The 13007-nt window shown below is 36.3% G+C and overlaps 1 protein-coding gene across 1 annotated transcript in view; it reads right to left on the bottom strand.

The window, feature by feature from the left end:
• Positions 1-11953, bottom strand: part of LOC107753452 (probable E3 ubiquitin-protein ligase HECTD2) — a 17935-nt gene extending 5982 nt beyond the window's left edge. Inside the window, exons 1-14 of the mRNA XM_016569593.1 lie at positions 11500-11953; positions 10641-10767; positions 9697-9835; positions 9508-9610; positions 8806-8895; positions 8604-8671; positions 7995-8132; positions 7620-7768; positions 7378-7501; positions 6366-6462; positions 4835-4942; positions 4416-4548; positions 3297-3385; positions 891-1049 (exon numbers count right to left, since the gene is read on the bottom strand). Coding sequence (XP_016425079.1) covers positions 891-1049; positions 3297-3385; positions 4416-4548; positions 4835-4942; positions 6366-6462; positions 7378-7501; positions 7620-7768; positions 7995-8132; positions 8604-8671; positions 8806-8895; positions 9508-9610; positions 9697-9835; positions 10641-10767; positions 11500-11577 — 1602 coding nt within the window. The 5' untranslated portion in view covers positions 11578-11953. The remainder of the gene's footprint in view (positions 1-890; positions 1050-3296; positions 3386-4415; positions 4549-4834; positions 4943-6365; positions 6463-7377; positions 7502-7619; positions 7769-7994; positions 8133-8603; positions 8672-8805; positions 8896-9507; positions 9611-9696; positions 9836-10640; positions 10768-11499) is intronic.
• Positions 11954-13007: the final 1054 nt, after the last annotated feature.

Genomic DNA, 13007 nt, shown 5'->3' with positions numbered 1-13007 from the left:
ATCAAGAAACATTTCTTCTTATTATCAATGTTGAAAACATTTATGCTGCTTAATATTTTCTAGAAACTGATACATTTTTTTAGGATCCATTGATTAATAGAGAGATCAAAAGAACACCATTTATTTGAAATTTGTAACATTACAGATGTCTTTTTTGTTCAATTCAATCATATTAAATTACACTTGCTGAAAAAAAATTGTACTGACCATAAACTTGTGAATGCTAAAATCAGAGTTGTAACCATGCAGACAATCATTGATTCTTCTTTTTTTTTTTTTCATAATAATTTCTCATTAAGCAGCAATAAGTAACAGTAATGGGATACTCTTCCTTGATATTTAGCTGTATTTGAAACAGAACACAAGAAACTAGAATTTGAAGGGTTAAGGAGTTCAAAAGAAAGAAAAGCATGATACTTCAAAGGCCGCTGTGAGATTCAAAAGACAGGCATGACTTTATCAGCAGAGCTGAAAGCCAACAGAGCGCTATTACTGCTGTCCTCAGAACAATGCACCATCTGAGGCTTATTAATTGCATCCAGGCGACTAGACAACAGGAGTGTTTGAGTCTGTGAAGGCTGTGTGACACCCTGGAAGTGCAAAAGATAATGCAAGGGCTATTTCTGACTCAGTGTTATTCTCTTAGACATCTACACTGTTTATATATGGCTGAGTGAGCTCAATGTCACCATATAATGAGCATCACATCCTAAATAGTACATACATATATGCTATATGGGGGGCAGGATTACTTTATATTGGAATAATAACACCACTCTACACAGTGAGAGCAGGAGGTTCACCCATCAGTGACTGACAAACATGTGTTTGTCAAGATTTGGAAGGATTGAATATGATACCATGTGGTGTGTCACAGCTTGTGTACATACAGGCATAATCTGCTGGAGGTCATCCAGGGTGAGGGTCGCCATGCCGACGGGGGTGTCGAGGTCACATGGCACAATGGGCGGGGTCAGCAGCTTCTTGTAGACGCAAGGGGGGAAGCGGATGTCCAGTGTGATGCTGTTATACACAGCCAAGCCCATGAGCTGACAGATGGGGTTAAGTGTGCACAGCTGGAAGGATTCACAGACCTGACACAGACCTCCAGCCTTCTGTTACACAATGGCTGTGCCAGAAACCAAAGGCAGCTTCCTCACTGCTTGATGGCCAATGATCTAGCAGCAGTTTATATGAAGGCACCTGTAACACTCTGCTTTCCATATTGTCACGTCTAATGATCACCATGCAAGGTGAATTGATTTTTAGTCATATCTACAAATTAGTTTACTTATTTTAACTACCAAACTACACTGCCATTCAAAAGTTTGGGGTTAGTTTTTTTTTTTTTAAGAATTTATAGTTTCATTCAGTATGAATGCATTAGATATTTTTTTTTTAAAGTGACATTTATAATATTACAAAATATTTCTATTTCACATAAATGCTCTTCTTTTGAAACTTCTTTTCAACAAAGAATCCTGAAAAAAAATCCACAAAAATATTAAGCAGCACAACAGTTTTCAACACTGATGATATTAAGACATTTTTCAGCTTTGAAAATTCCACTTTGGCATCACAGGTGTAAATTACATTTTAAAATATTATTTAACAGAAAACATTTATTTTAAAATGTAATGATATTTCACAATATTACTATTTTACTGTATTTTTTATCAAATAAATATTGTCTTGGTAATCATCTCATCAACCCCAAACTTTTTAACAAAAGTGTATAGGCACAGGAGTGTGCGATATCATAGGCAGTAAAGGACACATATAAGCATTTTTGGGTTTCAGACACAACCAATGTGAAAACACAAAATCCTTATGCACATCTTCTCCTGTATTCTTATGCTATGCCTTCAAGGTAGAAAATTTCAATCATTACAAACTCATTAAAATAAAATCTGAAATTTCGTGCCTTTTAGTGCATGTATGTTAGCTTTGAGGACTCTATATGCTAATGTACTAGTGTTCTCTTGAATAAGAATGCCCATCTACTAAAACCACCCACTTTTGACTAGCAATGCCAAGTAACAAAGAATGATTCATGGCTGTAACATAAACTAAGTCTACTGGCTTGTATGCCTCTGATGTATGGCGAACTTCTCCAATTATTTTGTCTGCTTAAACCCTGCCCCATTCTTACAATCGACTGCAAGCTCACATTCAGAGCTGCCTCCATCCAATCAACAACCGATGGATAGAAACTAGCCCCCAGCCTACCTTTTTTTTCTTTTTCACTCAAAAGTATGTCATAATACTGAAGAAAATATTTGTCACTACTTCCTTTTAATCTCAACTTAATTTTCTGTGCAACTAGTGGCAGCAAATGGAATTGTAATCTGCTTGAGCAGCCAAATTTAATACCAACTGAAGATGAAGGGAGTGGTTGAAACACTTTGGTCACTAGTGTTGCACAACTTACACAAGTTATTTAAGATTTGCTAATATCGCAACATCACCTACAGTATAGCAGCACAGTAAGATGCATGGAAGAACACCCAACAGGTGTACAATACATTTAGAGGAAAATGTGAAGAGCCCTGCACGTAAGTGCTTTCAGCTGTAGCTGACAACTCAGCCCCATGTGCTCTCCATATGTGGAGCGAGGGCGATGGAAAAAAGTCCTCAGCTCAGGAGAGAGAGGGGAGAGAGCAGACAGGCGGGACAGTTTCCATGAGGACTGCAACGATGAGACAACACAAACCAAGCCCTGGCTGCTCCTAACGAGACAAAACAAAAGAATCTTTATTTCATAATTCTTCACTGATGTGACACAGCAATTCTGTGCTGAAGAAGAGGGAGCTCTGAGGCCGAGCTCTGGACTTGCAGCCACATGCATTGACAAGCCTAAGCCAGCGGGGCAATTAGAGGGGTAACAGCAGGACATGGTAGGCTTTGGCTGCCACCGTGTCTCTCCCCACACGTTCCCGAGAGCACCGTATGGAGCAGTTCTCGACTCTTGACACGAGCCCGCTCACGCACCACATCACTTACAAAACCATTTCATAACCATAACTATATATGTGCATCTGTCATTAGCGTCATATTGCATTATAACCATTTACAAATCACATGGCATAAAAATAGTATATGCTCCATTTTCACATCATCACAGCACAGATTGGTGGCAGAAAATACATTTACCACCAGAAAACAGAAGGACGAGAATGAACGTCAGATGTATGTGCCAAATGGGAGCTGACTCTGTATTTATGTGCTATTTTAAGTTTGTCACACCCACACGTGGCCACCTATACTGTATAAACTGCAGGGAAATGAAAGGATACGGCTCCAACCAATCGGAACTCAGAGTAGTTGTCACATTTCCAGCTGCTGAACCAATGACACTGGGACTCCTTCACATACGTGAACATGCCTGCAACATGACACACAGATGCAGAAAAGAACAATTACTATTCACTAAGACAAAGCAGCACCCACTGATTGTGTTATTTATTTACACCAGTGTCTAAATAAATTATGCAAATGAGGACTGACGACTCAAGTCTGACACTTGAAGTCTTGAAGATACTTTCTTACTAGAGCACACTGTTGAACTAGACATTTTAATATTTGTTATCTTTTTTTTTTACTTAATTTTTTTCCCCTTATCATTGCAGTGTTTTTACCTGACTGTACTTTTTGCTGTTTCTGAGCCACACAAGAATGGAGCCTTCTACAGAGTTTTAGTTTATGCAACTGCACAATTGCTGTGCAGGTAGTTTTTATTTAATTATGTACTGTGAGTTAATCTAACTATATCACTTTTACTTTGTTTATTTTGGTTTCTTTACTGTTTCTTTACTCTCATAAGGTCCACAATCTTTTCATTACTTTCTAAGATGTGTTTTTTTTGTCAGACAGTGTTACGAATTATGCTAATTTTTTTGATTGCTCTCATTAAATATCAAGGGATTTGAGTATGAAAATGTACATTAATAAATCATTTATTACTACAAATACTACCACACACATATACTGTATATATATATATATATATATATACACGTGTTATCAAATATAAATCAAACTATGTACAGTATATGTACTGTGTGTATATATATATATATATATATATATGTGTGTGTGTGTGTGCACACAATATCTGCATTGCTGATCATGGTTTTGAATATTAATGTTCAACTACTTTTTTTTTTTATTCTTTTTTTTTATAATAAACCTTATTAAATTTTGTTACTGGGGAGACATCTTTGTTAAGATGTTGAGAGTAAACATTTAAATAGTCTTAACATAGTTTGCTATTTTGCCTCTCAAGAAAAATATGTTAAAATAATATATAAAAATAATTTTTAATGAGACAACAGATTTATTCAGGTTTTTTTTCTTCCAGTGGTTACCACCTGTATATTGTCAAAGACTGGCACTGTTAGTCCTGACTGTCTTACCATAGTCTGTGTGAAAAATCTGTCGAATCAGGAGAAGAAACCACTCTTTTGTGAGTCCACCCATGTCCAACCCTGCTTCCCCAACAAACGTCACTTTCAGTTTTTTCTTCAGGTCTGCTCGCTTTCTCGAAAGCTATTAAAAAAGGAACACATTTATGGAGGGGCCATTTTTCCAAATTAAGTCTTAGCCAGACTTAGAACTTTCCAGAACATAATGTACATGCTGTTGGCTGAAAGTCCTCTCAGCCTAGGAAAACAAAACATAGATTTGTACTACTTTATATAGAGCAATGCATCCCATACATAAGTATGTCCTCCTTTAGAGCTAAATAGTTTTCAATGGTTCAAGGGAGCTCCTGGTAACATCTACAGGAACAGACGCAATTCTACGTTTACAGATTTGGACCGAGCAGTATTACCTCATCCAGTGAGTCACTGACCAGCTGCAGACGCCTAACTTTAATGTTGAGAAACAGCAGACTCATATCCACCCTCTGCCTGCGAGAAACCTTGTCCACCAGGGTTTGCTGCATTGGACATAGAGAGGAATTCATTTGTCAGTCAACAAACAGGTTTGCAGAACATGGCCACATCTAGGTTTTATTCAATGTCTCTATATTTCTTGTTTCTGAGTAACATATTTCTTAGACAGATGACGTCTGTCTACTTGCGGTGTATGATGATATTATTCTCCAGCCACGTGTCTGTTTATCCTACAGTCTGGACACATATGTTTGGGAGGGAGCCATAGGAATGGCCGCCCCACCCAAGCTAGGATTGTTATCAGAAAATACTCTCGGACTAGAACACATATTTTCCCAAACAGAGACTAGTTTTTTCATCTTAAGACAGATTTAGTTAGGCCTATAGTGAGAGCTCATTATGAAGGTGAAATCTCACCCTGGCCATGCTGATCATCTGCTGCTCAGAGTCTCTCTGGATGATGGCCTTCTTCACCACTGTGGACAGGATGAAGGGGAACTGACAGAAGGTGAACCTGAGAAGATATAGATCAGAAATTACTTGGTCTTAGGTACAAGTTTAAAGTGTTCAATGGTGACAGACCAATATATCTTAAATTCTGTTCTTCTAATCCCAGTAGTCTTTCCTTTATTAAGCATATGGTAGTCTTATGCTGACCAAAGGCTGCCGTTATTTCATCAAAAATACAGTAAAGCAGTATATACTGTATATGCAGTATATATGTATATATATAATAATTATTATTATAACAGAAATACTATTACAGTTTAAAACAACTCTTTTCTTTTAATATGTTTTAAAATGTAATTAATTTTAAGAATTTAAAGAAAAATTTCAGGAGCCATTACTTCAGTTTTTAGTGTCACAGCATCCTTCACCTATCATTTTAATATGCTGATGTGGTACTCAAACAACATTTCTTCTTATTATCATTATCAATGCTGAAAAAGTTGTGCTACTTAATATTTTTGTGGAAACTGTGATGCACTTTTTTCAGGATTCAGGATTTATGACTAGAAAGTTCAAAAGAATCAAAAGCATTTATTTTAAATCTTTTGTAACATTACAAATGCCTTTACTGTCACTATTGATAAATTGAATGCATTCACACTAATAAAATAAATAAAAAAATAAATACACAAAACTAATACAAATCTTACCGACACCAATCTTTTAAATGCAGTATATTTTAATGACATGTTTCACACATAGATCTTACAACTTAGTAATTTTTTTTAAGCTGGAAATGATTTATGCTTAAAACATGTAATTATGCTAACCTACAGTCTGGACACATATGTTTGGGAGGGAGCCATAGGAATGGCCGCCCCACCCAAGCTAGGATTGTTATCAGAAAATACTCTCGGACTAGAACACATATTTTCCCAAACAGAGACTAGTTTTTTCATCTTAAGACAGATTTAGTTAGGCCTATAGTGAGAGCTCATTATGAAGGTGAAATCTCACCCTGGCCATGCTGATCATCTGCTGCTCAGAGTCTCTCTGGATGATGGCCTTCTTCACCACTGTGGACAGGATGAAGGGGAACTGACAGAAGGTGAACCTGAGAAGATATAGATCAGAAATTACTTGGTCTTAGGTACAAGTTTAAAGTGTTCAATGGTGACAGACCAATATATCTTAAATTCTGTTCTTCTAATCCCAGTAGTCTTTCCTTTATTAAGCATATGGTAGTCTTATGCTGACCAAAGGCTGCCGTTATTTCATCAAAAATACAGTAAAGCAGTATATACTGTATGTGCAGTATATATGTATATATATAATAATTATTATTATAACAGAAATACTATTACAGTTTAAAACAACTCTTTTCTTTTAATATGTTTTAAAATGTAATTAATTTTAAGAATTTAAAGAAAATTTTCAGGAGCCATTACTTCAGTTTTTAGTGTCACAGCATCCTTCACCTATCATTTTAATATGCTGATGTGGTACTCAAACAACATTTCTTCTTATTATCATTATCAATGCTGAAAAAGTTGTGCTACTTAATATTTTTGTGGAAACTGTGATGCACTTTTTTCAGGATTCAGGATTTATGACTAGAAAGTTCAAAAGAATCAAAAGCATTTATTTTAAATCTTTTGTAACATTACAAATGCCTTTACTGTCACTATTGATAAATTGAATGCATTCACACTAATAAAATAAATAAAAAAATAAATACACAAAACTAATACAAATCTTACTGACACCAATCTTTTAAATGCAGTATATTTTAATGACATGTTTCACACATAGATCTTACAACTTAGTAATTTTTAAGCTGGAAATGATTTATGCTTAAAACATGTAATTATGCTAATTAAGATAAGAAAAAAACAAACAATATTGTAAAAATTATTATTTATTATCTAATGCAATTTTTCCTGTCAAGTACATTTCTTGTTTTAAGGACAAAAAACAAGACAAAACACAAATTGAAGCGTTATTTTAAATTATATTTTTATATTCACACCTGTTTGAATTTCCGTGAGCCTGCCACGTGTGGTAATCCTCCATAAAGTCTATGTGGTCCAATGTTAGGTTGTAGAAATCAGTGAAAGGGATGATGGAGGAAGAGGAAATGCTATTTGCAGCATCTGTTAAAACGAGGTCAATGTTAGGATTATTTTGGTTCAAAATCAGTTGTAAAGAACTACGAGAAAGCATCTTGACTTTCTCCAGGTACTCTCTAGTGGCCAGCACAGTAGTACTCACTAAGCAGGGAAAGGACTTTAGTGGCTGAGGGAATCCACCAGGAGCATTTGGCCATGGGCGGCAACTCTTCTGGCTTGGCAGGAAATAGACGGGTAGTGATGAAGAGTTGCAAGCGCTCCACCAGCTGTTTGAAACGCTTCTGAGGCAGCCTGAAAGATGAAACATATCGTAAACAGGAAGATATAATCCATACACACTTCTTTTTTTACTGTCAATTTGTGTAATGCCTTGACACTGGCTAGCTCTGCTATTTGTTGGATTTACACATTTCACAATTAAAACCACAACTACTTAGAATGCAAAAAAGCCAAAAAGCTAATTTATTTAAAAGAATTAGACTTTTCCATTGTGAATTGCTCTCTTGTACAGACTCACTTTTTAAACCAGTGCATCAGGAAATGGTGGTCCGCTTCAGCCAGGGCTGCTATTTGCCTCAGTAAGTGTGCATAGATGACATATGTGGCTGGGCTGGTGTACTGAGGGTTCTGCGACACAGAGAGGCATTTCAGCAAACTTCAAAAAGGAAATATAACTTTTCATTTAGGAGCAGAGAAAGAAGTCTGGCTTTTAATAAGTGGCACTGCAGCGGAAACCAGCTCTTTCCCTCTCCAGTATGACCTCATCCCTTCCTTAGGCACGGCAAATGCAAATAATACAGAGGCTGCCTGACATTAGTGGCAGACAGATCAGCCCAATAATTGCCTCTGCTTTTCATTTTCATCATGTCCTCCAGAGAAATGTAGGTCAGAGAGCCATAATACAGAGGCTGCCTTACATTAGTGGCAGACAGATCAGCCCAATAATTGCCTCTGCTTTTCATTTTCATCATGTCCTCCAGAGAAATGTAGGTCAGAGAGCCCATCAACAGTCTGGAGATGAATACCGCTATATGCGAACTCTGGAGAAGACCGACATCTGTACATGCTTCTGTTTATGAAAGCGTCTAACTCTCACCACCAAATGGAGAGGAAAAAAAATGAAAACCCAAAATTCCATTCTCTTAATAAGCTATTAATAATTCCCTTCAGGACTGATTTCTGTGTGTCTGCAGGCTGCAAATTGAGCAGATTAAACCAATTTTGTTAAAACCAAATTCAAAACAACAGACAGAGCACAATGGCTTACTGTGTAATTCAATTATAAGAAAACTTCAGTCAGTTCTTACGATGAAAATTTTCTTACTTACCGTGTGGAGTAAGGCATCATAAACAATATTGACAAATTTGATGTTTATTCCTGAGTCTTCAATAGTGTTAAAGGGAGCATTTGCTTCTTTCTGAAAAGAAAATTTAAACATAAAAACATTAATGATACTTTCTACCATCCACTTACATGGTGCATATTATATATACTTCACATATAAAATGGATGGTAAAACATTCACCTCATATAAGAATAACATTTTCTGATGAAACCATATGCAGATGTTGTTTTTTACTCCCTGAATGAGCTCATTGATTCATTTGGAGACCAAAATGTTCAGTTTTCCTCCTCTCCTGACTTTCACGGTTACTTTTTCCACCGACTTCCAAGAGTTCTCATTAAAAAATTTGGCTAAACTTAAAAGGATGTTTCATTCATAAAATTAACCATTATTCAATAGCCTAAATAAAAACACATTTAGACAAGTCAATTATATGCCATTAATAATTGAGCAACTAGTAAAATATTTGTTTTTAAATAATTATATTTTAAACTATTGTTGTTATATTTTACACACACTAAATTAACTGATAATTCACAGTAAAACCTGTGGTTAATTTGGGCCTTTTTGGCAAAGTAAGCTTATGCTCAAAAGAGATTTCAAGCAATATGAAAACAATCAACAGCAATCTAGTAAACACTTTTAAAACATGAACAAGACACTGTGTTTAGAGCTTCAACACACCTTAAATGCACCATTGAGTTCCAAAAAGGAATCAAATGTGGTCAAGTAGAAATCATGGACTTGCTTCCAATCCCCTGAGATAGTTGCCCTTTCAACATCGTCCCTACAGCCGGAAACAAATACACAATTATAAAACACTGTAACTGACCTTGGGAATTCTGCAGGTTGACTAAAGGAAGAAGCACATACTGAAACTCTTTGGCGGTTTTGGTCCGAATGGGAATAATGGGTTCTGAGACAAAACGAGCCTTCACCTCTGGAGGGAGAACATCAATAGAGATACGATGCTTCTGTCTCACATCTGGACATATTGGGGGAAGCTCTCTCACTGAAAACAAATGCACACAGAATGCATTAGACAGCAGCTCACAATATGAGCAAGGTGGGCCGTTCATCATGCTCTCCAGGGGGATTTTTTGCAATCACTCTACAGCTAACAATTATTTGTCATTATCTTATCAGAAACAACTATCTGAACAATGACTTTCAGCATCCCAGCAACCACCTAATAACATGCAATCACCATCAGCACAGTGAGTTATTATATTTAAAGGCACTCTAGTTCTTTCATTCTCAACAAATGCACTGATTAAAGCTGATGAGTTAAGATTCACAAAAAGATTTGTACTTGTGAACTACAGTAGGAACAACTGACATTTTCGAGGTTCGCCCAGTGAATTTATAAGGTAAAGTGAGAACATTTAACGAGCTTTAGCACAGTGTCAGGCCTCAGTCCATGTAGTCTTCCTAACAAGTCCCCAGCTCATCTGTGCTAAAGACAGGCGTGAACACTCGTGAACACGTGAACACAATGCATCACATCGACAACATCTTTGATCTCCAAAACAAAGAAAGGAAAACATCTGCTTGAAACAGTGAAGTGGTTATCAATTCAAAGCAGCCAAAATGGACTGCTTTGAAATGCAATTAGTTTTTTTTGTTGTTGCAAAAGGGAATTACCTTTAAATCACTCATGCATATCATTTTAAAACCATAGTAACCCTTGCTTGAGTTACCTGCTTGTAGACCTAAAGCACTGACTATGGATGGATAAAATATGTTTAATAATATCAACAAAATCAAGTTATGCAACAAGAAACAGCTAAAACTGGCAGCGCTGGAAGCAGTCTGACCTTGTTTGACTGCAGGTAGCAGGAGCGGAGAAGAAAGACTGTGGCTGCCTGACTCTCTTTTGTGATTCAGGGTGGAGATGAAGCTTCCATAAGAGGGGAAAGGGAGCTTCGGCCCACGATCCAAGCTCTGCCGATGAAATGATCCTCGTTATATTCCAATATTTCTAAAAAAATAATTGTGCTGCGGCACACCTGTACTCTGCTGATAAAACAAATGGCAATAGAGAACAGATACTGCAATAAACTATATTTACTATACTACACTAGACTGACAGATTAACATCTACTTAAGCAAAAATCAGTAAAATAAATAGCCTACTAAAAAAATATATGCCCCTCCCCCTTATTCAAATATCTGAATAAAAATAAGTATCAGTAAAGAATACAATACATATTACAGCACATTTAAACAATAGTGGAGGAAATCAAAACCTTAATTGTTAACTGAGATTGTGTCACTCAGTGCGTAACCAGCAGCAGCAGTGTTGTTTTAAGGAAACGAAACATTAATGGCTGATGTTTTCTGTGTGCTTTCAACACCAGGAAAATACAAAATCACTAAAAGAAAATGCGCTGTGCGTGCAGAAGGCTGAGCTAAATATTCCATGAATCACATATGCCGCTTTTAGGGTGACTTTTACGGAGTTATTTAACACTACGTCAGCTGTAGGCTGATTTCGTAAAGAATCCAATATAAATTATTTCCATTAGGATTACCACACCAATTCAAATGCAAACGTGCATTAAAAATAAAGCAAAATTCAGATTAATACAGTGCATAAAAGTGCAAAAAATATGCATTCACGTACTATTCAACCAGTCTGCAATATTTGTACAGCAATATTTGAAAAAAACTTACATGATTTAGTATAGGAGGAAGTCTGTCTCTATCCCTTTCTTCAAATGGACAGTTATTTTCGCTCATGTTTAGATGCATGTCCTCTGAAGAAAAGCCTTTCGAGCGCAGTTACATGGCTTATTTTTCTGGGGAAAAAGTACTTTTCCCCTCTGCGTAATTTCAGTGCTCACTTTCCTTTTACTTTGAGAAATACAGCAACAGTGAGTGAGTCCAGTACGGTCTGTTCTTTTTGCTAAAGCAGGTGAGTTGTTGAGACTAAGATGAACAAAAAGTCTGATCTTTGTCAAAGAGAACAAACGAAGTGGGTAAGAAGAAAAGTAAAAAGAAAAGATACAAAAATCTTCGCGACGCTGCGTTTAGTGAGTAAAGTAACTTGTTGAAGAAGTGCCGTGGCGTCTATGTGCGGTCCAGCTGTACGCTGGCGCCATGTTGTTGAGGATGATGATGATGAGGTTTGTAGTTACGGACTTGGATACGGCCGCTGCCTCGACGTAACACTGGGGCCGTGCTGTGCTGAGTCAGATTTATTGCACACCTCTAATTAAGAGCTTTCCTAGAACTTAAAATACACCCAGCTAAACTCTATTTGTATGTAACGTCAAAATCACATTTTGATTGGACAAGTATGAAAGAAAAAAAAAACGTAAAAGTTGAAAAATAGCCTAAAGAAAGGCCTACGCATGTCCACTAAGTCTCAGACATTTTTCCCCCCACTATAGGCCTATATGTTTATTTATGGTTCTTTTAATATCCGTAAGACCACGCATGTCACTGTGTTATGTGAATGTTAGAATATCAGCGTTTCTCTTACATACCTTATAGGCTTATATTTACAGACAGTCTATGTCAACTGTAAGCTTCAGTCTCAAGGGGGTCAGGTTCTCTTACATCAGCTTTGTCAATTGTGACCTTGATGAGAGGTGTCAGAGCAAACAAATGATATAGCCTATTCTGCATAAATATTGCTTTGTTGTTCAATCTATTATTTTTGAACTTAAAACAAATCTGCCAGTGAGTAACTTACATAAAAATTTTTTTATTTATATGTGTTTATATATATATATAATATGAACATAGTATGAATTTATGAACTGAATTAGTGGTATTGTTTAATAATTTTCTCTGTCTCTATAGGCTTTATCAACATACTGTGCTGCTGGTGAAACACTCGGCCAGTAGGTGGAGGGAGAGATCTGTCTTTGGAAAATGTGAATATCAATTTGGCTGCATATGTCTTGAGATTTGGTCTATATATGTCTTGACGTACATTATAGCAACAGTATACTTCAAAGCGTATTTGTGATGCAATGAGCTATCTAGATTTATATAGATCTTATAGCCTAACTCAAAACTGAAAGGGATTTACATGTTTTTTTTCAGTGAAACTCAACAGGATATTAAAATTATTCAGTTGAAGACAAAATAGATTTTTGTTGTTGTTGGAGAACTGCACAGAACACATTATGCAGAGCTAAAATATAACTCTCAGAATGACATAAATAACGTTC

This window comes from Sinocyclocheilus rhinocerous, unplaced genomic scaffold (genome assembly GCF_001515625.1).
Source record: "Sinocyclocheilus rhinocerous isolate Xijiao unplaced genomic scaffold, SAMN03320098_v1.1 scaffold2216, whole genome shotgun sequence".
Lineage (NCBI taxonomy): Eukaryota > Metazoa > Chordata > Actinopteri > Cypriniformes > Cyprinidae > Sinocyclocheilus > Sinocyclocheilus rhinocerous.
The sequence above is the reverse complement of the archived record's forward strand: the minus strand, read 5'-3'. Positions and strand labels throughout refer to the sequence as shown.